Below are 27,223 nucleotides of genomic sequence, written 5' to 3' on the forward strand. Positions count from 1 at the left end.
CCATTGTTGAGCCATTGGAAGCTTCCTCGTCCCTTTAGCCTAAGCCCCAAGCCAAAGCTCTGCCCTCTGCTCCCGCCCACACAAGGACATCCGACATCAATGGATGTCACAGATTTCCACTCCATCACAATCCTAACTTTAGCCAAACCCAGAGCAAGATCAATCAGGCGGTTCCCGACTTTGCGTTTAGGCGGTCTGGGGAATAGGCCCAGCAGGCACGTCTGAAGTGTTAAGGCCAACTCTCTCCTGAGCACTTCCTTGATCTTAACCCACACCCCCTCCCAATAGGGGCGTAACTATTGGCAATCCCAAATCATATGTACAAAGTCAGCATATGGATGTGCACACCCGGGACAGTCTCACTTCCCCTCTGTATGTCACATTGAGCCGATGCGGTGTCATATAGGTCATGTGCGTATAATTAAATTGTGTATATTTTAAATCGGGTGTTCCGGCAGACTTTCCCAGAATACGCCACTCTGGATCCGTAAGGACTCTACTTCCCATTGTGTCCCAAAGTGTTCGTAATCTGTACAGCGGGCTAGTTGAAGCCTCTACCAGGGCGGCGTAAAGCCATTTCTCGAGGTATCCCGCCGTGCCAAGGGTGAGTATTGCATGTAGGATAGGGTACGTATCGGGCTCTTCCCTTCTGGGGCCCCACAGCTGCGCAAAGGCCCGGAGGGAGTCCACCATCTTTCATTAGGTCCGCAAAAGGTATCAGAGTTTTCCCGAAATAGCAATCCTCTACCGTTTCCAGTCCAAAATCTGACCATCTTGCCAGTTGGGCGTCCGTAAATACAGATGGAGGGTCCCCGTGTGGATGCCCCACTAACGGAATCAAAGGGGGGGGGAGGGGGGGAGAGGGGGAGGAGGAGGGAGTGGGATTACCGTACCAGGCGCTGCTCCGCGCTACAGCATCACTTCCACGTCTGGAAGGCCGTATGCTGGAAAAGAGAGCAGGAGGGGGACAGATGTGGCCGGCAGTAGGAGCTTTGCCATCATACGTCCACGACTAGATGCAGGATCCGCTAAGCATGTTCACTCATCATTCACCCCTCCACCCATTGCACCAGCCATTGTAGCTCGGTGGCCAGCATATAAAATTAGAAATTTGGCACCCAGAGACCTCCTTCCGAGACAGGGCGCTGTAGGGTCTGCAGGGACACTCACGGGCGTCCATCACCCCGGACCAAGAGCCGCAGGAGAGCGTATAGAGGTTTAAACCAGCTTCTCGGCATCAGAACCAGTAGGTTCACAAAAAAATAAATAGAGCAGCCTAGGCAACATTACCATCTTGGACAGAGTAATCTGGGCCATGATGGGCAATTGCAAAGAATTCCAAAAATGAACACAAGAGCGGAGGGAGCGCAACGTCTTACCCAGATTCCCATCTTTTAGATCTTCCGGGTCATGGAAAATTTGTATGCCCAAATATTTAAATGTACGCTGTACCCAGAGGATATCAAGTGGTAGCTCCTCCGGCCTGGGTAAGGGCCCAGCTACGGGAAATAGATAGGTCCTAGCTTTATTAACCCCAAGGCCCAACAGGACAGCAAAATCACCCAGGATCTGCAGGGCCACGGTGGCCCCCCCCAACTGCCTCCGTAAGATACAGCAACAGGTCTTCTGCGTACAGAGACGTGATGGCAACGCCCGCCCAAAGTCAATCTTATTCCCTTCCAACCCCCCAGTCGGAACCGCTACGTCAAGGGCTCCAAGGCCAAGGCACACAGGAGCTGTGAAAGAGGACAGCCCTGTCAGGAGCCACAAGAGATCCTGTAGGTTCTAGATATGGCTCGTCCCGTCTTGACCCTCGCAGTGGGCGAGGCATAGAGAAGCTGTACCTACCGCACCCAGTCATCACCCAAGTCCATACAACGCATCACCTCGAACAAGTACTCCCAGCTCACCATGACAAACGCTTTCTCTAGATCTACCGATAAAACCGCTGCTTACTACAGGGCCTGGGCATCTGCGTGATAGAGCACGGCGTAAAGCCTACGGAGATTATAGGAGGTGCTACAAGTGGGGAAAAACCCGTTTTGGTCTGGGTGAATCAGGGATTTCATATGTGGGAGCAGCCTGCCCGCTAATACTTTACACAGAATCTTGAAGTCTAAGTTCAACATGGAGAGTAGCCAATAGTCTCTCACTCCCGCATCGGGTTCTTTGGACTTGGGGAGTGGGATCACTAACGTTGTCTGTGTGGATTCAGGCAAACCTCGACCCCCCCCCCCCCCTCCCTCGTAAGCTTCTGCATACAGCATAACCAAAAAAAAAATCAATAAACCGCTGGTAAAATTTGGCCGGGAGGCCGTCGGGCCCCAGCGTCATACCGTGCGCTAATGCAGCTATAGCGGCCCTAACTTCTTGCACCACGACAGGCTCTCCCAGTTCCTCCTGAACGTCCTCCTCAAGCATGCAGAGTTGCAGAGGGGCCAGGAAGTCACAAATGTAGGGCAAGGAGGCCGCAGCCGGGGCTTCATACAGACACTCATAGTATCGCAAAAACGTGTCATTAAAAACATCAGGGTCATGAACTGTATCTCCCGTATCTAAGACAAGCCGTGTGACAATGGCGCCCCCCTCCCTCCCCATCTCAGGGCTGACTAAACGTGCTAACAGTCGTCCCGTCCTTCCTCCCTTTGCACCCAGTCTAAGTAGTCCTTATAATTATAACATTGCAGCCTCCCCAGCGCTTCGTTATATTGTGCCCGCACTCCGTGTAAAGATGGTAAGGCCGCGTCATCTATACCCTGCAAGTTATCCAGACTACGGAGAGTCCCCTCTGATTTCAACAATTCGCGCTTAATCTCCCTATGTGCCCCACACGCTTGAGCCATACAATGACCTCGTACCACAACCTTAAACGCCTCCCACTCCACCTGCCGTGTTTGCATTAGTAGAGAAGTAATTGTAGATCAATGTTTCCACTATGAGGGAGCCCGTCAGGTATTGGGCCAGCGAGGCGGAGAAGGTCTCCAGGAAACCGATCTGATCTTGGTTAGGGACGTAGATATTGCCTTGGGTCACCTCGCGCCCCGCCATAGGGCCTGCCAGCAAGACGTACCTTCCCTTCGGATCCAGCCATGTACTTTCAGGTAGGAAAGGGACCCCGGGCTTCACCCAAATTAAAACCCCTCTGGCAAAGGCCGAGAAGGTGGTCACAAAAATCTGCCCCTGCCACCTTTCCACACCCTTCCAGTCTCCTCCGCATTGAGATGAGTCACCTGGAGAAAGGAGATGTGCACATCCCTACGTTGGAGGTAGGAGTATAGGTTATGCCACTTGGCTATCGTTCCCATTCCGCGGATGTTCCATGTGAGGAACCTTACAGTGTTATGTGTATCCATCTTTTCTACAGGAACCCTCCCAAGGGTATCATGAGGGAGCCCCCCCATGCCCCAGTGTATGTGCAACCACCCTCCTCCACAAACACCCACACAAACAATAAAGGAAAAACAATAACCAAGAAACCCACATCAAGAAGAACTCCCCAAGCCCAGGACAGCCCGACAACGGTCAGTCGTCCAAACAATATGTGGAACATGACCCTTAGTGAGGCCTTACACTAGTAAGGTTCTCAAGGGGGGGGGGGCGGGCAGTTAGAGCAGAGGACCGCATAGCTGCAGCGCACGAGTAGTCCTGGTCGCGCCGGTCCTAGGAAGCATGATAAGCCTTTTTCGTCCCCAGGGATCACCATCAGCAGATCAGTTCAGCGGCTGCCCCAGTGCGCCAGCCATCACCTCAACCAAGGGATCTCAAATAACTTCATCAGCGCATGGCGTCACCACCGGCATCTTCACACTATCGCTGCGGGAGGAGTCTGAGTCAACATCTCCAATATCTTTCGAGGAATGGGTAGCCGCTTCAGGGACAGGGCATCTGCTCTGCATCAGTGCCGCCACTGCTTGCAGAGCTTCCGCCCTCTCTCGGTTTGGGAAGAGGTAGGTTTCTTGGGGCCTCCCCTCCGGGAGCGCTTCAGGGAGCGCTTCGCAAGCTCCACTGGTTTCCTCAATTCGGCTCCAGGGCCCGCGGGCCGGGAGGCCCCGGTCTTATAGGACTCAATCCAGTCCCAGGCCTCGTCTGGGATCCCACAGAAGTGGGTGGTGCCATCCAACATGATTCGCAATCGAGCCGGGAACATCAGGGAGTATGGCAGACCCTCCTCCCTCAGGGCCCTTTTAACCACCAAGAATGAGGCCCACCCCTTTTGCACCTCCAGGGTGTAGTCTGGGAAAAGGGAAACCTTACTGTTATCCACTGTGTAGGGACCCTCTGTGCGTGCCTTACATAACAGTAGGTCTTGATCCCGGAAATGAAGCCAGCGGTCCACCACCGGTCTCGGGGGGCCCCGCAGGCGCCGGGGTCCTGGCTGGGACCCTGTGGACCCTCTCAAGAGTGTAGAAAGGTGAGAGGAAGGGGTAATCTGCTCAAGAAATCTGCTACTTTACTACGCACTCCAGGCATGTACTGTACACTATACTTAAAATCAAGGAGCTTTACTGATAAGCTTTCCAACCTGGCGGAAGCAGTATATAACCCCTTAGTCGCCAAAACCTTAGTGAGAGGTTTATGGTCACTCATTAACACCACATGGCTTCCCCAGATGAATGGACTGTAGTGCTCTAAGCTCCACACACACGCCGATGCTTTGCGTTCTATTACCGAATATTTCTCTTCAGTGGGTAACATGAAGGTGACCCAAAAGCGACTACACACTCTTCTCCGGTCTCATTCCTTTTGGGTGAGCACAACACCAATGCCCTTCCCGCTTGCATCTGTTGTGACAATAGACTTAAAGGTAGGATCAAAACCTTGTAATGGCATTGCTGCACACATCTCCTGTTGATTAGAAGTAAATTCCTCCTGACATTTAGCCCATACATATGGACTTTTTTTTTTGTTTTTTTTTTTAAGAGCTGTCTCACATTGTAAGTTTTGCTTGAGAAACTTTCAAAGAACTCGAAAAAGAATTCAAGACATAGGAAGGCTCTTACTTCATCTTTGCTACCTGGTACAGGAGACTTCTTCACAGCCTCCAGAAATTCTCTTTTAGTTTTAATACCTTCGACTTTCCCCTCGTGACCTAAACACGTCACATTCTGCTGAGCAAATTTACACTTCTTAAACTCCGTAGTCAGCAATATATCCTTCAATACATCCATCACTTCCCTAACCGTCAAATCATGGTTTTCCTTGGTTTTTCCCCATTATCAAGAGGTCATCCTGAAAGAACATAACATTTTTTACATCTTTAAATAACTCAAACATAATTTGCTGAAACATCGCCACAACGGAGGCCAACCCAAGAGGCACTCTCAAAAACCTAAAACATCCAAAAGGAGTTATGAATGTAGTTTGGCTCCTACTCTTTTTGTGTAGAGGAACTTGGTGGTAAGCAGCAGTGAGGACTATTGTAGTGAACCACTTTACTTACTTTGTGACTGAGAGCATTTCCCTTACTCTTGGCAATGGAAACTGGTTCACAATTGTGTTTCTGTTCAAGTCCCTCATATCTACACAAATTTGAGTTTCCCCATTTGCTTTCCTGGCAATTACCAATGGCAAAACCGACTCTGACGCATCCAGCTTCTTTATCACCCCACCAGCACACACATGTTCCAGCTCGCGCTTGACCTCCTCCCTGAAGCCTAAAGTCATATTTCTCACTTTGTACACCTGTGGTAACACAACTTGTTTAAGCACGATCCTATGCTGGAACCCCCTTAATTCACCAATTGCGTCTGCGTATACTTCTGGTATTTTCTAAAAATCTCCTGTTCCAGCCCACTGTTGTGTTAAACTACTAACACCGGTTCCCGATTGTTGGGGTCAAGTATAATCCCCAAGTATCCCTGATCTCCCCAGCCTAAAACCGACAGTCTGGCTGAGGCCACATACAGCTTACACTTAGCTTCCCGATCTTTAAACTTAAAATCCATTTCTCTCACTCCCAACATTTTAATGTCCTCCCCATGAACCTCTTAGGATGAACCTCTGTAGATTCCTGAACATCGCCTAGAATGGGAACAAACTTTTCTCTCCATACCTTCTCATTAACGTTTGTATAGGGCAAACCTGACTCAGCTGTAACTGTGATAAGTACCCGCCCCATAACGAGGTCGCACTTGTTTTTTTTGTTGTTGTTGCTCAACCAATTTAAGTATCCCCTCATCGACATTCAACACACACGTTAACCCAGTCATCCTCAGATTCCTCAAAATCCGTTGTGGAATCCTGCTTGAGAAGATTCACTCCCTTCATGCCCTCTTTCGGTCATCTGCACACCTTCTAGAATTGTCCAAAAAAACCACAACCTGAACACTTCTGGTTCTTTGCAGGACACCTCTTGTCATTCGCTAAAAGTCCTTTGTTCCTGCACCTAAAACACCTGCTTTTGAATGTAGAACGATCAAGCTTTTTATCCTCTTTCACAACCTTCTTCGGTGTATATTTAAACGCATTCTTAAACTTTTTATCTGCCTTTACTTTTGACACAATTCCTTTCCCATTTTCCTCACCAGTTTTGTCTACCTTCTGTGGAATGACTGCTTTGGCACACCTGCAAGTCAATTTCTTCACCACATCCACTACTTTCTGGAGTGACGACTGCCCCATAGTCCACAACTTATCTTGAATGTTCGAATTTGATCATGTGTCAACTCATCATGCAAATTAGTAAATATACACGTCAACGCCAAATTCTTCAGGGCAGCCACGCAATCTTCACCTGATTCTTCGCTCTCTTGTTTCCTATAAAATAATCTATAACAATCTACAGACACACACACGGTTGGACTGAAGTACATATCTAAGTTTTCTAGTGCATGTTCGTATACATCTCCTTGCCCCTGCGATCTTTCTTTTGTATGAAAATAATATATTTTTAAAACACCTGCACCTAAACAATGTAATACAATCTTTTACTTCTGTTCAGGTGTAAATTACTCATCCGCCTCAAAAGTGGAAATATAATTCTCAAAAAATTACTTCCACTCATTCCATTTTAACACAAGTTCCCCTTTTTTTGCTAAGAACGCCTGTGGAGGTGATAAATTCCACACGTTTACTGAAGCATAATAATACGTAAATAAAACCACTGTAGTATTACTAATACTTAACTAAATACACTGTGACTTTAAAAGAATTACCAGTGCATATTGACATTTGAATACAAAAGGTAAATGAACCTTTGTTAATTGTCCAAAGCATACCTATCACTGTTTCCAGGAACCAATGACAGGCATGGAATATTCAAAACATGCCTGTCACAGTTTTAATGAAATTCAAGGATGAAATGTCCCAAAGCGTGCCAAAAAAAATGAATATTCCAAAGATCAGTCATAGCGTGCCTGTCGCTGTGGAAACCAGTTTTACTTATGGGCTTTGTACCTCACTAACGTGCCCGTCACTGTATCAATATTAAAACTCATTGGTGTAGAAACTGCAGGCTGTTCACTGTCCAAGCGTGCCTGTTGCGGTAAATATGCCAATAACTGCTCCCTAAGTATGGCCGCCATGCATGGGTTTGCGTGCTTTCTAGAGGAATTCGGCCACTGCCGTGCATCCTCTTTACACTCAGCACACACTCGCACCACCAGGAAACTCACGTGCGCGTGTACCAAAGAAATGTGTGCACAGGACTCACCTCTCTCGCGCCGTAACTTGTGTGCTACACCGCCTCGCGCTGCTGCTCTCGACCTCCTCCTCACGCCTCAGCAGCTGCTAACCCTCACGTCTCACACTACGCCAACCATCCAAGGAGTTAAAAGGTAATAAAAAACGTTTACCTCGTACTGAAAGCGATGGTATGTTTCACGCCCAATTTATGAATAGTCGCGCAATCTGCTATGCATTGATAAGCCAAAAAGCTTGAAGTAATAATTCTCTACTTCCAAAGCTGAGATACTCTGAGAAATAATTCTTGCGCAGGTCCTCTGTACCAGGACAACTTCTAGTCTACGCCAAATTTTGTAAAGATGAATCGCAGTCAAATGTATTTCTCAATACTTTATTACCACTGTCCTGGTACAAACACAGCAGATGCCTGCACCTCCAACCGGCACCAAATCAGACCTCATTCCATTCCACACACTTACATCATCCACTACCTATTTCACATTCCACCCTTACACGCCTAACATTCCAAAAATCAGAATAGTATCACAACACATCCCTGATAAGATTCCCTATTGGTCTATTGATGCAATTGTCAATTTACATGAGGCTAGGTTTGAAAGGTAACATTACATAAACAAGTATTGGTATAGCCAATAGGTCTCGCCCTTGTGACCTTAAAAGTGTTTAGCCATGCAACAGTTGATGTTGTTGGACCAAGGATATTGTGTTGCATAACAAAATACTTATAAAAGGTCCCAAAAGCGAGACCTATTGGCTATGCCAATGCTTGTTTTGAGATTTCTGACGACAACGTGGTTGGGAGGAAATGGTGTGGCGGTGGCTTCGGCAGCAATTCGCTGGATGTTTTCAGTACACATTTTCTTGAGGAATTAGGCCACTCATGTCCTCTCTCATTTCTCTACATTGTCTTTTACGAAAATTGGGCGCGCTCTGAATGAACAATACTCACAGCTGCTAGTAGCAGGAGGGTAGGGCAAACTTTTTCTGTGTGGAGTTAATTAATGGACGAATATAGCAAGACTAAAGTACCACTCTGAGCTCTAGTCTACTGAAATGACCAGAAAATAGACAAACATAGCATTATTTTTGCAGCGTAATGTCCAGACAAAGCCGAACGGATGGATGATGGCAAAAGAGGAAATCCAATAGAATGGGGTTTGTCAAACCTCAGGGTCATGACCTCTATGGGGACAGCTGGTGATTGACGAGTTCACCTGGTGCATATGGTTTCTCAAAACCAAATCAGTAAAGTTGATCTGAATATAAGACACATGGAAATTACACCCCCAGGACATTAAAGTCCAATAACATGGCATAAAGTGACATAACACAACTTTTTCTCCTGCTTATATCACAGGACTTGACCTTTTGGCGGAGAGTTAAAAAAATACTGCATCAAGTGTGACACTGATAACATGAATTAATAATATCAGTAAACCAGCTACCCCCAAAATGATGTAATTACCAGAAGTGTTCTAGAGTAAACTGTGGTACTTGACTCCGTGAAGGATGCCTAAAAGCCTATGAGTTGCAAACCAGATTGAAGTAGCATTAGAACAATATTAGGCAGCCATCCAAGCAGGAGCCACACTGCAAGTCAAGGCCTCAGGTGAGCCCCTGGTATTAGGGGGCGGGGTGAGGGCAGCAGAACACCAACATTTTAAAGTGATTGGGTCTCCATAATTCCTAGCACCAGGCTTGGGTGTAGAGCAGTCAGCGCAGCTTCAAGAAGCAACATAAGTAATCATAACCACTCGCTACCCCAATATTTAAGTTTTACTGTCCTTTATATTCTACCAAGTATCAGTAAACGTTTTAGGAGAATGGCTCATGGGAGCCATTAATAAAGTGACCTAACTTCCTGCACAATAATGTTTTACAGAAAATGGATAGACGTTTTAAATGAATAAAATGATTTCCCTTAAAAGCAATAAGTGGGCTGGAGGTAAGAAAGCGGTGGACAGCTAAACCTTTAGAGGAACTGTACATTCTCCAAGCGCTTTAATAGGGCACAGATGAAAGAACCCATGAACTTCAAGGCACCCCCACATCCTGCCGTACTGATGCGGTGACGAGTCAGAAGAGTTGTCCCAGTGGGACCGAGGCCTGAATGAGCAGATGAGTCACCCACCACTTCCAGCCAGGACTCGGATCTATTCTTCATCTACAGTCAGGTCATGGAGCAGGGAGGTTTCCTTCTGGGCTGCCAGGCATTGATTAACTCTGCTTGTTCTGGCACGGTCTCTGACATGGTGGGGCTTACAGGCAGCTGCGGGTGGAGGAATTCCAGCAGTTAGTGGGCATCTAGGAAACTAGGAAAGGAATGGATAGTTCTTGAAGAATCACAGAAAGGTCCTGGAAGGGGTGGCGTTAGACGTGAACAGGAAGTAAAAGGGTGGGGGTAGGTACTGACGGCTTTAGCACCTGTGATATTATTTTTGTGTATCCTTCTATGGCGATTCCATATTATTTAAGTGCATGATGAAAAAAGGCATCACGAGAGTGAGAGGGGTGATCGAGAGAGGAGGAGGCGAAAGAGAGAACACGGGGTGGGGGCAAAGAAACACAGAAAATGGAACATAAGGGAGAGAAAGTAAGGGGGAGCAACGAAGAAAGAAAAAAGATGGAGCTAAAGGGTGGGAGAACAGAAGCGGAAAGAGGGAAATTCTGGTGACAGGAGGGTAGAGAGCGAGGTTCAGAACCAAGAGCGAGGGGGTGGGGGGGGGGAAGACAGAGGGAGAGGGAGGCACAGAAAGGATGCGTGCGGGGAGAAGGACGCAGAGAGGAGCCGCGGCAGAGGAGGAGTACTGCAATCATGTGTTTGCTGGCCCGGGAGTGGTGTGTGCGTGAAGTCTGCTCTTTTTCGAAGCACATACTCGTGCTTGTGGCGCGCCGCTGCACGCTCCCACAAGGTGTATGCCGCCACAAGCACGAGTATGTGCTTCAAAAAAGAGCTGAACGACGGCTAACGGTCCTCCTATGCAGCAGATTTGAGCTGCATAGGCGAGACCTAAAAAGAGCATTATGAGGAGCTACCAGAATCTACAAATATTGAACCCCGCAGTAAGGCAGGTGATTTAAAGCCTGTTGTAGCATTGGTATGCTGGGCCTGAATTTTATAATTTATTTATTTTACTTTTCGTCTAACCTCTTGCTCCCTGTCAAACTCCTTTGATCATCCGATATATCTTGTTCTGTGCTAAAAGGTACTGGAATATTCGGAGGATGAGCAATTATCAAATGAGGACCAGGAATAAGATAATTTCTACATTCAAAAGATTATTTCACAACATCTAGAAACCTAATTTATCAATTTAAAAGGATCATTCAAGTGATTTACCCGCAATGAAATAATGAGTCAGAATCAGCAGAGTTTAGATTAAATCTTAAATGTTAGTATTACATACATGGGTAAAGAATAATAAATGGAAACAGCATACAATCCTAGTATTCTAACTAACTCTAGATTTAATAAGGTAACATCAAACTCTGTGAAATCCAAGGATGACAGTGAAAAGAATCTTCCTCAGGCGAGAGAGATTATGGACATCTATAACATATAGATCAATAGGAAATCAGTTGAGCCTCATACAAACCCTTAGGACAGTTCAGTGAGTTCCAAATGACCAGTTCCAGTTCAATAAAACAGTAATCTGTCTCAGTCCATCACTGTAACATCAAAGTCACAGCAGGATGCCATGAACCTTTCAGCTGAAAAGGTTCCACTACGCTAGCATACCAGCTGGCAGCCAGTCACAGTATTACGCCACAGTTCGTGTTGTCTTGGTGAGTCACAAAGCTGAAAAGTGGATAGGCCAAGCCAGTCTGTCAAAGGCAAAGAAGCTAACTCGTTCAGTTCCAAAATCTGAGGAGTGATACTCTATCAATTACGAGTAAATTGTCAGACCACTCTGTCCCATTTGTCGTCTTTGATAGGATGAGATGATGTAGTAGGTCAGTCAGTCAGTCAGAGTTGGCTTTATTTCGATATAAAACATATCTTTAAAAGCAATACAAAACATCATTTAAAAAAACCAATTCATAAAAAACAGTTATACAAATTCAAAATACGAATAGCATAGATAAGTTACATAAAAACTCCAAATCTAAAACCATAATTAAACAACATACAAAAGCCTTTTTGATCTGATCGACCATGCCCAGTTTAAGAATTTCGCCATACCACAGACGAGTAAGGGGCGTGTGTCGAATTTTAAAATACGGAGGGCCTCACTACATTGTCTTGTGCCTAGCTCTTTACATAGGGGTTTCAGCCACCTGAGGCGAGGAGCTTTATATGCAGGGCATTCAAATAAAAGGTGGGGAACCGACTCAATCCTAGTCTCACAGAAAGGGCAAAAGGGAGTAGTCTGTGCTGGTACCTTCCATCCAGCGGTCAACTCACACACGGGCAGCACACCTATCCTAAATTTAAAATATAAAGCCCTATCTCTAGATTTTGAAATGATATCGAGATAAGGCTCAAGTAGTGCCACCTCCTTTACTAGTAGGAATTCAGCAGTACATCTACATACGTTGGGATTAGAGTTTCTGGAATCCATTACCCATTTCCAGTACAGTTTTTTCAGGACAAACTTGGATGGTGCAGTCCTGGACTGCCAGGCCTCTCCAAGACCCAACTCGCCCAGCAACTGCTTAACATCCCTCAACCATCCTATTTTGTGCCAGCCAGGCATTGATAAAAGCTCATTTAGCCCCTCCGCATAACTAACAAGCTCCGGAACTCTCCATATACGGCCCCAGAAGAGTAGCGGGCGCAACCTTGCCTGATCTTTAATAGGGCGGTAGCACATGTCAAGGAATAAGGGAAGGGTGGGGGTACTATGAGGGAGGCCCATTAAATCCTTCAAAAACTTGTTTTCTGAACGTGTCAGCTGATCCACATTCTGCGCCCCCCAAAGCTCTGCTCCGTAAAGCGCCGCACTCACCCCTCTTGCCTTATAGATGTCAAGTACTGGGGCAATCGGTTTGAGGGTGGAGAACCGTTGTTCTTTAAGCAGTGCCCCCACCACCCTTTTGTGACTTAGCATTTTATGGAGATGACAATTCCACCTCGTGGTGTCAGAAAGGCGGATTCCTAAGTAGTCAAACTCCTTGACCCTGTCTAGGGACACTGAGTTCAGTGAAGGTGGCCTACCCATTCTCTTCGGGGGATTCAAGACCAAATATTTGGTATTTCCCGTGTTAATTTCTAATCCCCTCAAGTTACAAAAAGTTTGGAACCTATCAAGGAGGCTCTGCAACCCAGCTGGAGTCTTGGAAATCAAGAGGGTGTCGTCTGAAAATAATAGAGTGGGTATTCTCCTGCCCGCCAGGGATGGAGCATCTGAAGGATTTTGTAAGAGATGCTCCACCACTCCATTGACATACAATGAAAATAGAGTGGGGGCTAGGACACAGCCCTGACGAACACCTCTATTTACAGTTATTCGGGCGGTCTTTTGGCCCCGTTTACCCCACCGAACCTGTGCAAAATTTTCTGCATGGAACTTAATTATCAAGGACAATAGGTACGGTGGCATACCTAAATCTGACAACACCCTCCATAGGCGGCTGCGGGGGACTAGGTCAAAGGCAGTCCGTAAATCTATGAAGGCGAGATACAGACTGCCTTTGCCCAGCACGACCACCTTCCAGTATAACAACAGCAGACGAAATGACTGCTCAATGGTCCCAGTGCCTGACCTGAAGCCCGCCTGAAAATCAGAAAGTATCCTATTCTCCTCTACCCACTGGAGCATCCTCCCTAAAACCACCTTTCCTGCCACCTGATGTAGTAGGTAAAAAGTATACAATCTGGAAGAATTAAGTAATCTAAATTACGTAGTTTCCTTAAAGCCATGGTAAGTTTAGTCATATGAACAATCGGATACTCAGAAAGTACACGAAAACAAGCTCTTGTATTTCCGTCAGTTCGTTCTCAAGCATCTGTTCTAGCATGTATCAGTTTTTGTTTGGTCAAACTGTGCTGTAGATATCAAAATATGAATCTTGCATCGCATAACACAAAGTATTAATCTCTCACATAAATGCATTAATAATCATTTCCATCAAAATTCATAATTATTTTATGCAAGTATGGGATACGTAAACATTTTGAAATGTCACTGTTACACTTACATAGGAAAAGTACATATAAATAAATGATAAACACATATATTCATGACTACGTTTAGTAATGATATTGGGAAAATAGGATACATTTTGTACAAACACACACACACACACACACACACACACACACACACACACAGAGTCAAGGCCTGCAACTTCTATGCAGAAGTTTCAAGTTAAAAGCAGCTTTAGGCCTCAGTAGAAATACAGGCCCAGGTCTCTGCATGAGAAATAGGTCAGAAAATAGCATGCTACAAAAGACAAGGAGTTTAGCTGAACTTATCAGGTCACAAGGTTTATTGAAAGGTCAGGAAATGGCCTGCAGTCACAAAGATAAGCTACTGCATGAAGCGTAGATCACATCTTCTTCCAGACTCGGGAAACCAGTAGTGTTTTAAACGTTGGAACTACAAAGACCACAAACCACAAGTCCATCTGCTAGAGAGACTGAGCTGGAAGGTGTCAATCATGTCTTTTGCAATCGTGTTACTAATGCATGCAACATAGATTAAGCACGCACACAGGATGGACTGGCCCAGGTGCAAGCCTTGCCACTGCTCATAACGACATGGATGTTGCTTCAGTTGAAAACCACATGTCACACTTACGCGATGCTAGGCATGATGGATGAAACCACAAGTCAGATAAGTGTGGCCAAAAAGCATTAGGCAAAAATATAACCACTTGCTTCACAGGAAAAGAGATGTGTGTGAAAAGTCTGAGAATAGGAAAACCACTGAGGAGGTTTCCACCAATATGAGATGCGAGGGCCATGTGGCTCATATCTATAAGTGCTTAGTTTTCATAATCTACTCATTTGTGACGTTCATCCTATGCTTGTAACTTTTTTCTCTTGTGGTTTGGAGGAATAAAACAGCTGCTTCTAAGCTGGGGCAGAGACATCGAGTTGCATCTCCCTTGAGGTGAACTGATCTCTCCTGTAGTGACTGATCCTCACTACAGTATTGTAATACACCCATATTGTATTGTTAACTTGTCATTCTTGGTATTTCTTTAATAGATATATTTTCCTCTAACATTTTGGCAGAGTTCCAGACAGGAGTTCCACTTCTTCCCACCTGGTGCCATGTCCTGAAATTCCTCCTGTCCTCTTGAAACGATTTGCGCAACTAAAAGAAGTTAAGAAGACGCCGGTTGTAAGGTCTTCACATTTCTCTGGGACGATAGGACTTGGCCTTTTTAAAAGGTGAGAACAGTGCGAATTTCGTTCCTTTTACTTTACAAGTGACATGTTGACAAAATAATATGTTATTATTTCTTATTATTCCTAGGTTGAGAGGTGCATGCATGCTTTAAGAAGGACTAGTGTTCTGGTGGGCAGCCTGGAAGGTACTAGGGGACCCGACTCAAGTAGTCAGAAGTGGTCAGGGTAGAGCACTTGAGACTGGGTACCCAGTACATGTTCTAAAAGGCAAAACAGTCAAGTCGTCCCAGGTCTTAACCCTGGAAGTCATAGTTTGTAGTTACAGGCAGTGCAAGTCCTGCTTGTGAGTCGGGAAGAAGTGACCAGCAGTAGTGGCTTTTGCCCTAGTACATTATTTTTGCAATAGTAAGTAGTTTTAGAATAGTAACTAATTTTAGAATCAATGGAGTAGTTTTACAATATATTAAACTGTGTATGTAAATATGAATTGTAGTGTGGCCACAAATGAATGTCATATTGTAGTTTTATGGTTATGTAGTTAGGGTTTTATATTTTGTGAGAAATATTGTAGAATTCTAGAAAAGGATTTTATTTAGACAAATGTCCCAGGGGGGCTCAGGTAGTCAATCACAACAGGTCCCTGAATTAATTGTCCATCTTTCTAACAGTAAGGTTGTAGGTTTTTCTAACGCCACTAACCCCAGTAAACATCCAATGCCAGTACCACCTAATATTCCCTTAATGGGAGAAATCCTTGAGCGCCTAGGAATAGACACCACATCACCTTTAGGTCCAAGGACAACATACATTGATGTAATAACATTAGATACTTTAGAAGAGTAGATAATTGTTCCAAAGAATTAAATGGAAAAAAAAATTAAAACATCTTACGGGGACATGGATGAATATCTTGAGGGTATATAGACAGTTATTATTTGAGAATATTCCCTTAACGCAATACTCAGTACATTAAAACTGCATTATAAAAGTATGGCCATTTTTAGAGATTGCAATCACATTTTGATATAAATATGAAAGTAAAATAAAATATTTTATCCAAATGTGTAGAGAGTCTAAGACATTAGTTAGACTAGTCTCTACTTATAGTTTCACCAGCCAAAAGAAACTGGATTATTCAGAAGAATGTATGAGAATAAGTAAATTGAAAGGGAAGAAGAATAACTTGTGTTAATAAAAAGTATGCAAGGAGTAGGAGACGGGTGGATCTCCAGGATGACAAATAAATAGAAGGATATGATCATATGAAAGAATTTAGGAACATAAAAAGTTGAAATCAATACAGGTATTAATGCAACAGGCCTACCTACATGTCAGAGGCAGGGTAGTTTTGGAGGTTGGGGAAAGAGAGGTGGACGATTTATTAATGAAATACATATTGATGCATTGTCCAGTGTAACCTCTATATTCAAACAAAGACAAGGTCCTCCAAAGTGTCATGGGGTCCCCTGTAGAACACCTGGTTGAGGTATACTCTGAAAACAGAGACCAAATAGGACACAACTGTGCAGATTGGCACAAGGCTACTAAATACCACACATACCTATGGCCGCAAGAGCCTGACAATTCTCCCATTCAGAAGAGACTCAGACCCAAGGGCAGCATAAAGAAAAGCCATTCACAGAAACATTTAGGAGATGCACAAGCCCAGAAGAGGCCAAGAGGGAGACTGCAAAAATGGCTAAAGCCAGAGGGTCCTAATGATAATAAAGCAGAAGAGACATTGGGAGAAAACAAATGTCCTCCTCAGTTGACTAGCATCAAGATAGCGAAGTGTCATAAAGACAACACAACTGTCTACTTTGCATATCCCATTTCAGATACAGGCGATGATATATATGACTGGGCCACATATACTCTAGATGAGTGAAGTCAAACACAAGAAGACCCCATTCCAGGCAATGTTGTATATTTTGTAGATGGGTTTCCACAGTAGTTTACGACACATGATTGAGACACACAGGTGCAGTAGTGGTCAAAGCAATGTTGCATGACTTCAGATATATTGTTGATACCAGACCAGATAACGTTGTCACCTTATTACTTAACTCAGGTTGCTGAACTAGTAGTTTTAGTGCCAGCACTTAAACAAGGGGAAGGGGAAACAATAGCCATACACCTTGATTTAGGCTATGTCACTGCAATAGTGCAAAATGGTCCCTTAATAAGACACATACTATGGTTTTGTTAGCTGGTAAAACATCACCACCTCCAGACCCATTGGATGCACAAAAACAGGAACAGATTTAATATATAGAAAGATACCCAAAAATTAGGGGCGTGGCTTGGAGAGCCAGTATGGCGGCTGTGTTTTAGGCCGGCTCCGCCAGCCCGCCAATTATCTGACGTATATCCTGGCATCCCGGACCATCTGGAGGCGCCGTAAGGTGTGGTGGAGGTGCAGTGCCCCGTTCCCCCCCCCCTTCAACCGCGAAGATTGAGCACCGGGGGCTGAGGCGGCGCCGCGATACGGCAGCAACACAGGAGAGGCCTGGTAGTGCGCCGGAGGCCTCGGGGTTGCGAGCCACGTCCCCGCGGCGGGAGAGGAGCGGCCGAGGGAGCTTGGCTGGGCCGGTGATTGTACTCGGCGGCGGTGAGCGGCCGGTCCTGTGGCGGGAGCCTTGTCCTCCGTCCATGCAGTGGAGACCAGGGAGAAGGAGGTGGAAAGATCGGGGTGCCGGATCGGGCCGCGGCGGTAAGGAGGAGTGTGCAAGGCGGGAGAGGCTGCAGATTCTGGGCCGGCGCAGCACCGGAGGCACACGAGGGCGGAGGCGGCCGGGACGGTGGGCCTCTGCGTGGCAGTATCCTGGTCTGCTGGAGTGGCGGGGGCATCGGCGGTGTGGTCGGACCATGGGGGGTTGCGGGGATCTGGTTGGCTGCCTCACCTCTGGTTCCGGGGGGGGGGGCAGCAGAGACTGGGCCCTGGTTTCCCCCCCCCTTAGGGCCCGTGGATGGTGATCGGCGGCTGGATCGGGCCGCGGGGGAGGATCTGCGTGGGGGGGGGGGTCTGCCTGTGTTGTGGTAGCGCACCCCTCATTCTGCTGCAAGGCGGGTCACGCTGGGCGACAGGAGACGCTTTGTCCGCATTGGGGTGTCGTGCCCCAATGAATTACGCTCGCAGACGGGCGCAGGAGCCTGGTGTTGCCGGGGTGGAAGCCTGAGGGTGGCCCCGAGCCTCGCAACGATACTCTCCGGAGGGGACTCGGTGGTGGGACTTGGTGGCACGTCTGAGTTGAGGCGTGGAATTGGGTCGCTGGCTGGCGTCCCGTGGCCCCCCATTGAGGCCTGCTTAAGGAGTCCCGCTGGTTTGAATTGCGGACGTGCGGGACGAACTATTTGGGACGACGCGGACTGCATATCATCCTAGCCGGCGTGAGAGGGTACAAGTTGCCCGGCCCCGGGGCGCGGTCGGATCGGGCCGTGGGACCAGTCTCCGCTGGGACTGTGTACTGTTCGGGCGGGGGTGGGCGGGCCCAGGGTGCACGCAGCGCCGGCATGACCAGAGACAAGGATTGCGGAGGCGCGGCCAAGCAGGGGCCCATCGACAAGTTTACCGGTCCGGGGGCGGGGGCCACCGGAGGTCACCCGGGAGTGGTACCGGACAATGCAGCCCTGATGAACGCATGCATCCAGGGACATGTTGGATGCCAAGATAGGGGCAGTTGGTGCGGATGTTACCCTGCTGCGGCAGGATTTACGAAATGCGGTGGGTCGGATCACGGAGGCCGAGATGCGTATCTCTGGGGTGGAGGACGACGTTGTAGAGTTGAAACGCAAGGTGGCGGCGATGGAGACCGTCCAAAGGGGCCTCATGCACCGAGCAGAGGATACGGAAGCACGAGCCCGACGTAACAGCCTCAGATTCGTTGGATTTCCGGAGGGCTGCGAGGAGGGAAACATGGAGCGCTTTCTCACCACTTGGCTAGAGGGCTGGCTTCCCCCTGACGCGATGTCTTGGTGCTTTGTGGTGGAGCGGGCGCATCGGGCTCTCCTGCAAAAGCCCCCGGTGGGGGCCCGCCCGCGGCCGGTCATCGCCAAATTCTTGAATTATTTGGACAGAGATGCCATCCTGAAGCAGGTCAGGTCAGGCCAAAGAACCCCTCCTGTTCAATAATTCACGCATCCTGATCTTCCCAGACTATAGGCGGCAGGTCCAGCAGCAGCGGCAGTCTTTTATGGCCGCCAGGGCCCGGCTGAGAGAGCTTAAACTCCCATACGCGTTGCTCTTTCCGGCCCGACTCAGAGTGGTCTTTCGGTCCCGCACGCACTTCTGAAGACCTCCTCCGGGGTGTCAAAGATGGACAGACGAGATGGGCGTGGAGTCCATACCCAAGTTCAGTCCGGTTGAGGCGAAAGTTTTTATGGGGGACCTGCATGACAAAAAGATTTTGCGCATCTATAGGTCCATGGTTATACACTGCTCCCCTACGTTACGGAAACTACGGGAGGACTGGGAGGCGGATGTTGATGGGCTGGAGGAGGAGGATTGGACGGAGGCTCTGGCGTCACCGCGGGGGCGGCTATAGCCATCCGCTTACGCCTTGTCCAGTTCAAATACCTACACAGAGTGTACTACACAAGGACACGGTTGTGGCGGGCAGGAATGATTGTCAGTCCGGACTGTCTTCGTTGTGGGCGGGCGGAAGGCACATTTATACACACTGTATGGCAATGCGCGGCATTGGACCGCATCTGGAAGGGAGTATTTGCCTGTCTTTCAGAGGTACTGGCGTGGGAACTTATCCAGGCACCAAAACTGGCGCTGCTGCATGTTATGGAGGGGGTGGGGGGGGAATATATACAAGCGTCATCTCCTGCTCCTGGGCCTAACTTTGGCAAAACGAGATATTGCTAGGGCATGGAAGGCGGCGAGGGCTCCCTCTGTGGCGGCCTGGAAAAATGGTCTAGACTTCTGCATTGGACTGGAACAGCCTATCTTCGTGGCCAGGGGGTTCCCGCGTAAACACTATCGAATATGGAAGAGATGGGCGGAGTACAGGGGCCTCTGGCTAGACCCTCCGGTGGTGGAGGCGCCTACGCAGTTGAATTAAGACTGGAGGTTGTGTTATGGGGAGGAGTGGGCAGGAGCAAGGGGGGTGGTGGGCTGAGGGTGAGACCCACTGAGTGCTCCTTTGGTGCTGCAATGGGAGGGAAATGGACTAGTGCAACCTTTGGGGGGGGGGGGGGGGGGGAGTGGTGGGGGTTAGGGTAATGTCGTTAAACGTCACTGTGTTGTGTTTGGTTGTTTATGGGGGAGTGTGGGGGGGGGTTGGTTGCTGTAAGGTATTTCTTCTGTTTGATTTGGCGGGGATCTCTGGAGGGCAGAGCTCTGCGACCTATATGCAAATTGACCAATAAAATCTGTTTTCAAAAACAAAAACAAAAAAGATACCCAAACATTGCTATTTACAAGTCCAAAATCAGCTACATTTCCCTTGGCACACTGCTAGAAACAACATGTCTCTCTAAATACGCCAGGATTGATTTGTTTGCAACTTACATGAGATGACCACAATGTAGAAATACACCTGTACTGTGTGCCAGCGGGGTTCATTAAAACCCACCTTTAAAGTAACAGTTTCTGCAGTACCCGACAATGAGAGCCCTGCACTGGGATTAGGGCCAACTCTAGGGCGGTGCGGCCGGTGCCACCACACCGGATGCTGGTTTCAGGTGGGGGGGCGCTGGTTCCAAGTATATTGTGGTTATAAAAGCATTTGCTAACATTCCTTGCCTCAGGCAAATTACAAAGTATATACAAAGTGCATATAATGTGGATTGGTTGGTGGGTTACTATTTCTTGTTACCAGGATCCTCTTTTTTGCTTGCAGTTTTATAAGTTAAACTCATAATATATAGCAGCGAGCTACTGTCATTAAGGGGCTGTGGAGATACTACAAGATATGGAGAGTTATACTTTTTGTTCAGTCTTATTTTTCTAAATCTTGCAAAAAGTAGAAATACATTTTTATTAATAAAGAGAACTCCCAACCATGATGTCACAGTTCAAAAGCTAAGTTCGTACTTCTCCAGATTAAGCGCTCTTAAACTATACTGCCTATCAGTATGGATGGCATGTAACTCCTACATCTTGTAGCTCTCTGTCTTATGAAACATTTCTTATACAATGATTTACACGCGTGACTGATTGTCTCGAAGTAATGTGGGTGTGGTGTTGAGTGTTTTGACACCCTACCCTAGTATGAGTGGCGCTTCTGAATTAATTAAAATGCATCTGCAAGAGTGTTTATGGAGACTTAAGGGGCACTGTTAAGGGTTGATAGTGAGAGAATCAGTGGTAGAGGTGGTCATTGGGGAGCGCCAACAAACATTTTCACACCGGGCACCGCCAGTGATAAAGTAGGAACTCATGTCCATTGTGATGCCAAGTTTGCTGCTAATTTTCTGGTCGGTGAGGTAATGCTCCAGTGAGGCATTCCTGAGGAGATCAGATTTGATTTTGGCACACACAGTTATTTTAATACAATCTTCTCCCATCTTACCACTTTGTTAAGAATGATACACAAACTCGTTAGCTTACTACCCCCAAAGTAACAACATCTTGGTGTGCTTAACTGACCTCTTAAAACAAACAATAAGTAATCTGTGTGTAACATTGGAAAATAAATGGTTGTACTGTCTTCCATTAGCACTGCTCACCTCAAGAAACACCTCAGGTCAGACTACCATTTGACCCCACATCAGATAGTGACAGAGGGAAGGATGAAAATCATTGTGCTACTAACCAGACATAGGTGACAGACTGAGAGTGCACCTGAAATAGTACAAACTTAAATGTATGTTTATTTGTCTCACCTAACGCAAGTGTCAAAGTTAGTCTCTAAACAGGGTACACTGTAGCTGCCATGCGCGTCAAAGCCCCTCCAGATGACGCCCAGTGCATGACTAACAGACATCCATGCCATTGGAAACTCTAATTTGCATTAGAAACTGTTTCACCAGTGGAGAGAGTCTGACAGCACAGTTGCCTGCAGTGAAAAATTTGCAGCTACAAGTGATGGATTTGTCTCTCACTCCAACTGACCCTAGCTGTGCCATCCATCCCTTTAGACACCGAGCACGAAAAAGAGGGGGGGGGGGAGAACAGGAGAAGCAACCGGAGTAAAGCCTCCCTCCACCGCTTCAACAAGAGATATTTATTTTAAGTTAAGTGCTTTAATTTTATTTTTTCCTTCTCTGTGCGCTAATATGGATGCTTTTTAGCCCTTGTCTGTTTCTATTATACACATGCGCAAAACAGCTAATAATGATACTGAACATGATCCTCTCTACACTGCTTTGTTTTGAAGATATGTGGTACCAGAACATGCATAGCATAGGCAAATCCACAGCTAATACCAGTTGTTATTTATGCTCCCTTATCCCCCTATGTTGCTGCAGTAGATAAATTGCATTACCCTAAAGAGGTATTGCCAAGCTTTTACTCACTGTCTTTTGCACCTTTTTATGTAGAATAAAAGCACAGCTGCAACCAACACATCTTAGCCCCATTACTGCGCAAGTTAAAACAACAAGAATTGATACCATGGCTGAAGTAGTACTGACCTTGACAGATAGACTAGAGAAAAGAGATCAGAGAAAAGAGATCAGATATTATCAAGAATGAAGGAAACAGGACATAAGAGAGATTGGCCAAAGTGTGTGGGAGGGGGGGGGGGGGTATTAGACCAGGGTACTTTAGAGGTAACTCAACCATCATCTGAATGTAGTACAGGATCAGTATTTGCAAATGATAAATGGCATACCGGTGTCACATTCATATGTAGAGTTGTATCATTGTAGAATGGCAGGGACAAGTAGCCCTTTAAGATTTGGTAACATGATAGGACAGTTTTAGCTAATATGGAAAGTAAACATATAGAGATATACATGGACAGGAACAAAAACACACACACTAGAATAGCAGTGAAATTAACTCAGTTTTCTCTTTGTTTCAGAGGAAATAGGACAGTAGAGGAGAAGTAACCTCAACTGCAACACCACTATGGATGACGCCCACATGCAGGGGCTTTCTTTAACATGCATTTACCTCGGACACCATTGATCACAGTTATATCTTTTCTCAGCAAGCCTGTTTAATGACTGCGAGTTTTAAATCAATTATTACAATCTCTGATTGTTTGAAACAGAAAGAACACTTCTTCATTTCGCAACACACATGTCCTTTACATAAAACAGTGAAAATTGTTTACATTTTGTACAGTGACTTAATGACGTATCACAAAACATAAATAAAGTACTTTAAACAAACGGAGAAATTATTGCACTACAGTAATAAGGTGTCCACTTTTGTAAGTCTTGGGAACTCGAGCTAATTGAATCCTCAACGTTAACTTTTTAATGTGGTCCTGAGCAGAGTCAGAAAGATGTATCGTAGTAATTCTAGAGAGCAGTGAACTGGATTGTTGTTTTAGCTCTCCAGGGAACACTGGTGTCTATTTTTTTATCCCGAACGTGTCTGGATCTCTGCTAGCCGACGCGTTTCGACCTGTGTCGTATTGGACCTATATTTTATTCATAAGGTCTTCGTCAGGGCTGTATGTAGTTCCAGTGGGACATCTTTTTCACTCAGTTGTAGGTTGCTGTATCGTCTTTGCCCTTTTAGTTAATTCTTGGGGTAAAGGAATGGCATGCGTTTCTGATCCAATCTTGCTTATTGTGGCTAGTTTCTCTTGCTGTTGGTGGGGTACCGGCTTTCTGTTGGTTCGGCGTTTCCTTCCTCCACGGCAATTGGGAAAAGCTCAGTTTCCCATGCAGGGGGGCACCGCCAGCCTGATGGACCACTTTTGTCAGTACGGGACCCGGCTCCCCATGCACCTGGCCCCGAATTGGAATGGCCTCTGTGTCGGTATACACACCCTCCCTGGTGATACCAGCAGTGGGCTTCTCCAATTTGTATGACCTCCCCATGCGCTGTCTAAGAGACTTTGTTTCACCATCGGCGGAACAAAAAGCAAGCTGCAGAATACTATGGCACTGCGGTTTGAGTAAACGGTCCCACAGGAACACAGACTATTCAATGACACATGTGGTCATAAGTAGCGTGGTGGCAGTCATTAGGGGTTGCCACCGAAGGGTTGACCTGGGGGGGGAAGCAGAAACGGTCTGGCTAGGTCCAGATGCGGTTTGCAAGCCCCCCAAGAGTTCCCCCGCACTTTATTTTTTAAGCAGAACCAGAGTAAAGTTGATAACGACAGCTATGGGTGTATGTGTGCGCAAGAGGTCAATGGGACATTGGCTGAGGCCATTCAGACATTGTATGATCTACACAAGAAGATGGTTGATCAGGGGGTGCTCCGGATGAGTGGTTCGAGGGCTGGTTCGATTGGGTGCCATCCTGGATGTTGAGGTTGTTCAAGGCCTTGTTGCCTTTAATTATTGTGTTGCTTTTGATGTGCCTTGTATTTCAGGTGATACTAGCCTGTTGCAAAAATATGACAGCTAGCGTGGAAGGAGCATTCTTGGTCAGGAAAAGCACCACAGATGTCTTAGAACAGAGTGTTATATATGAGGAGATTCCCTTTGAGGATGGGAGATTAGGAGAAGAAGTAGTTGAAAAATCAACTAGAGGGGGAATGATATAGGGAAAAATAGGATACATTTTGTACAAACACACAGAGTTAAGGCCTGCAACTTCTATGTAGAAGGTTCAAGTTAAAAGCAGCTTTAGGCCTCAGTAGAAACACAGGCCCAGGCCTCTGCACGAGAAATAGGTCAGAAAATAGCATGCTATAAAAGACAATGAGTTTAGCTGAACTTATCAGGTCACAAGGTTTATTGAAAGGTCAGGAAATGGCCTGCAGTCACAAAGATAAGCTACTGCATGAAGCGTAGATCACATCTTCTTCCAGACTCGGGAAACCAGTAGTGTTTTAAACGTTGGAACTACAAAGACCACAAACCACAAGTCCATCTGCTAGAGAGACTGAGCTGGAAGGTGTCAATCATGTCTTTTGCAATCGTGTTACTAATGCATGCAACATAGATTAAGCACGCACACAGGATGGACTGGCCCAGGTGCAAGCCTTGCCACTGCTCATAATGACATGGATGTCGCTTCAGTTGAAAACCACATGTCACACTTACACGATGCTAGGCATGATGGATGAAACCACAGGTCAGAAGTCAGATAAGTGTGGCCAAAAAGCATTAGGCAAAAATATAACGACTTGCTTCACAAGAAAACAGATGTGTGTAAAACGTCGGAGAATAGGAACACCACTGAGGAGGTTTCCGCCAATATGAGATGCGAGGGCCATGTGGCTCATATCTATATGTGCTTTGTATTCAGAAAATTGTTGTAACTACGGATTTTAATCTACTAATTTGTGACGTAAATCCTATGCTTATAACTTTTTTCTCTTGTGGTTTGGAGGAATAAATACAGCTGATTCTAAGCTGGGGCAGAGACATCGAGTTGCATCTCCCTTGAGGTGAACGGACCTCTCCTGTTGTGACTGATCCTCACTACAGTATTGTAATAAACCCCTATTGTATTGTTAACTTGTCATTCTTGGTGTTTCTTTAATAGATATATTTTCCTCTAACAGTATGAGGTTCACAGAAACAACTTTAACTAAAACCTGTGTAGCACCTACTTCTCGTGTCATTTTCAGTACACTCGTTAGACATGAAATACTAATTATTTCTTACTCGTAAAACTTTAATTTTGCAAATGGAAATCTCTTTATTATTAATATCACATTAAAGACCATAAGATCAAAGTCATTAATAATTCACATCTATTTAAGTAAACATAACTGATAACATGTGCTATTGTAGCATTCTGTATGCTTTTATGAAACAGTATCTAACTCAGAATCACATTTTGTCTTTCCAGAAACGTGGAGCTAAACACACATTTGTCATCACTTATATATCGTAGTGTCAAAATCGTTTCTAATTGTCACAAATTGTAAGAGGAAAACCTTTGCTCTAGCAGTCCTTTCGAGCAAAAAATAATTTAGAAAAAAAACGTTTTTAAATCGAACTAATGCACTGTGAACACATAGAACTGCATGGAGTGATGAGAGACAGTTGGTGATATTAGAAAAGTATATATTATATTTTTTGTTGTAGTCTGTTTTCTGTGACTAAAAGGAAGACAACACCCACTGCGAAAAAAATCGCTGTCACGTGACCGAACAACCTTTCAAAGTTCTAGGCGCACGTGCGCGCTACTTACCGCATGCTGGGCATGGACTGCTTGCGACCCACCGGAGAATAGATACCGGAGGCTCCTCCCACGCCGCTGCTTCTGCGGCTACCGCTACCAGCTCGAACAGCCGAAGCCCCCAAAGCCTTTCGGGCGGCCCCTACCGGGGTACGAGGCGATGGAAACATGGCGAGAATTAAGACTTAAAAACGGGCAGTAGGAGACAACCAGAACAAGAGGGCGCGCGTTTTGGCTTAAACCAATAAGAGCGCTATCAAGCGGTTCCGCTTGACACTTGTGCATAAACATAGAGAGTAGACTAGCTGTAACGTTGCAAGCGTGGCGGCCATCTCGGAAACGAAAAGAGGCATTAATGCGGATAGACTATTTCTAGAACGCTTGAATTTCCATTTAGTACATCAGACTACTGCGTTTACACCTGCTACAATTAATAGTTCCTAAACATTAACTTTCCCTAACTTCTGTACCGTAACAAACCTGCCTTAGGTGATCCAAGAAATCTCAGTTTGTCTTTTGGGCGATATGTATTGCCAATATTGTTGATTTTATAGTTCAGCATTATCATACCTGATAACTTTCAAAGTGAAAAAGAAAATGTTTTGCAGTGCTATGAACAGTGCTTTAAATGGAACAAAATAAGTGATGGAGCTAGGGGCGTGGCAGTGGGCGGGGTTAGAGGCGGCGTGAGCCATGATGATACAAAAACATTGCTGTTGAGTATTCATTTTGTCCTTGATACTAGTTGTCGTAAACTTTTCATATATGCAGAGAAGGGCATTTACACCAGTTGCAGGACATACCAATACATGTGAGAAATGTATGAAAATAAACTAAATGTGCTTAATTCGTTACACGAAATGAAGGGCAAACACCACATGTTAATATTTCCTTGTTTCAGAATATTTGCAGCTTCTTAAAGTCATACTATTCCTACTTACTTGCATTTGGTGCAATCCTTTTATATTCAAGAGTGCACACACATACACACAAAACAAGTATTCCACGCATTTCTTTTAAAATACCTCCTGAGTGTCCCGAATCTCTTCCGCTCATCTCAAACCTCT

The 27,223-nt window shown here is 46.0% G+C and overlaps 1 protein-coding gene across 1 annotated transcript in view; it reads right to left on the reverse strand.

The window, feature by feature from the left end:
• The window catches only part of NUP133 (nucleoporin 133), a 1,584,091-nt gene extending 1,557,654 nt beyond the window's left edge, over positions 1-26,437 (reverse strand). The window contains exon 1 of the mRNA XM_085611954.1: positions 26,169-26,437. Within this exon, the coding sequence (XP_085468080.1) occupies positions 26,169-26,326 (158 nt within the window). The 5' untranslated portion in view covers positions 26,327-26,437. The remainder of the gene's footprint in view (positions 1-26,168) is intronic.
• Between the last annotated feature and the right edge of the window lie 786 nt (positions 26,438-27,223).

This window comes from Triturus cristatus, chromosome 6 (assembly GCF_964204655.1).
Source record: "Triturus cristatus chromosome 6, aTriCri1.1, whole genome shotgun sequence".
Classification (NCBI taxonomy): domain Eukaryota; kingdom Metazoa; phylum Chordata; class Amphibia; order Caudata; family Salamandridae; genus Triturus; species Triturus cristatus.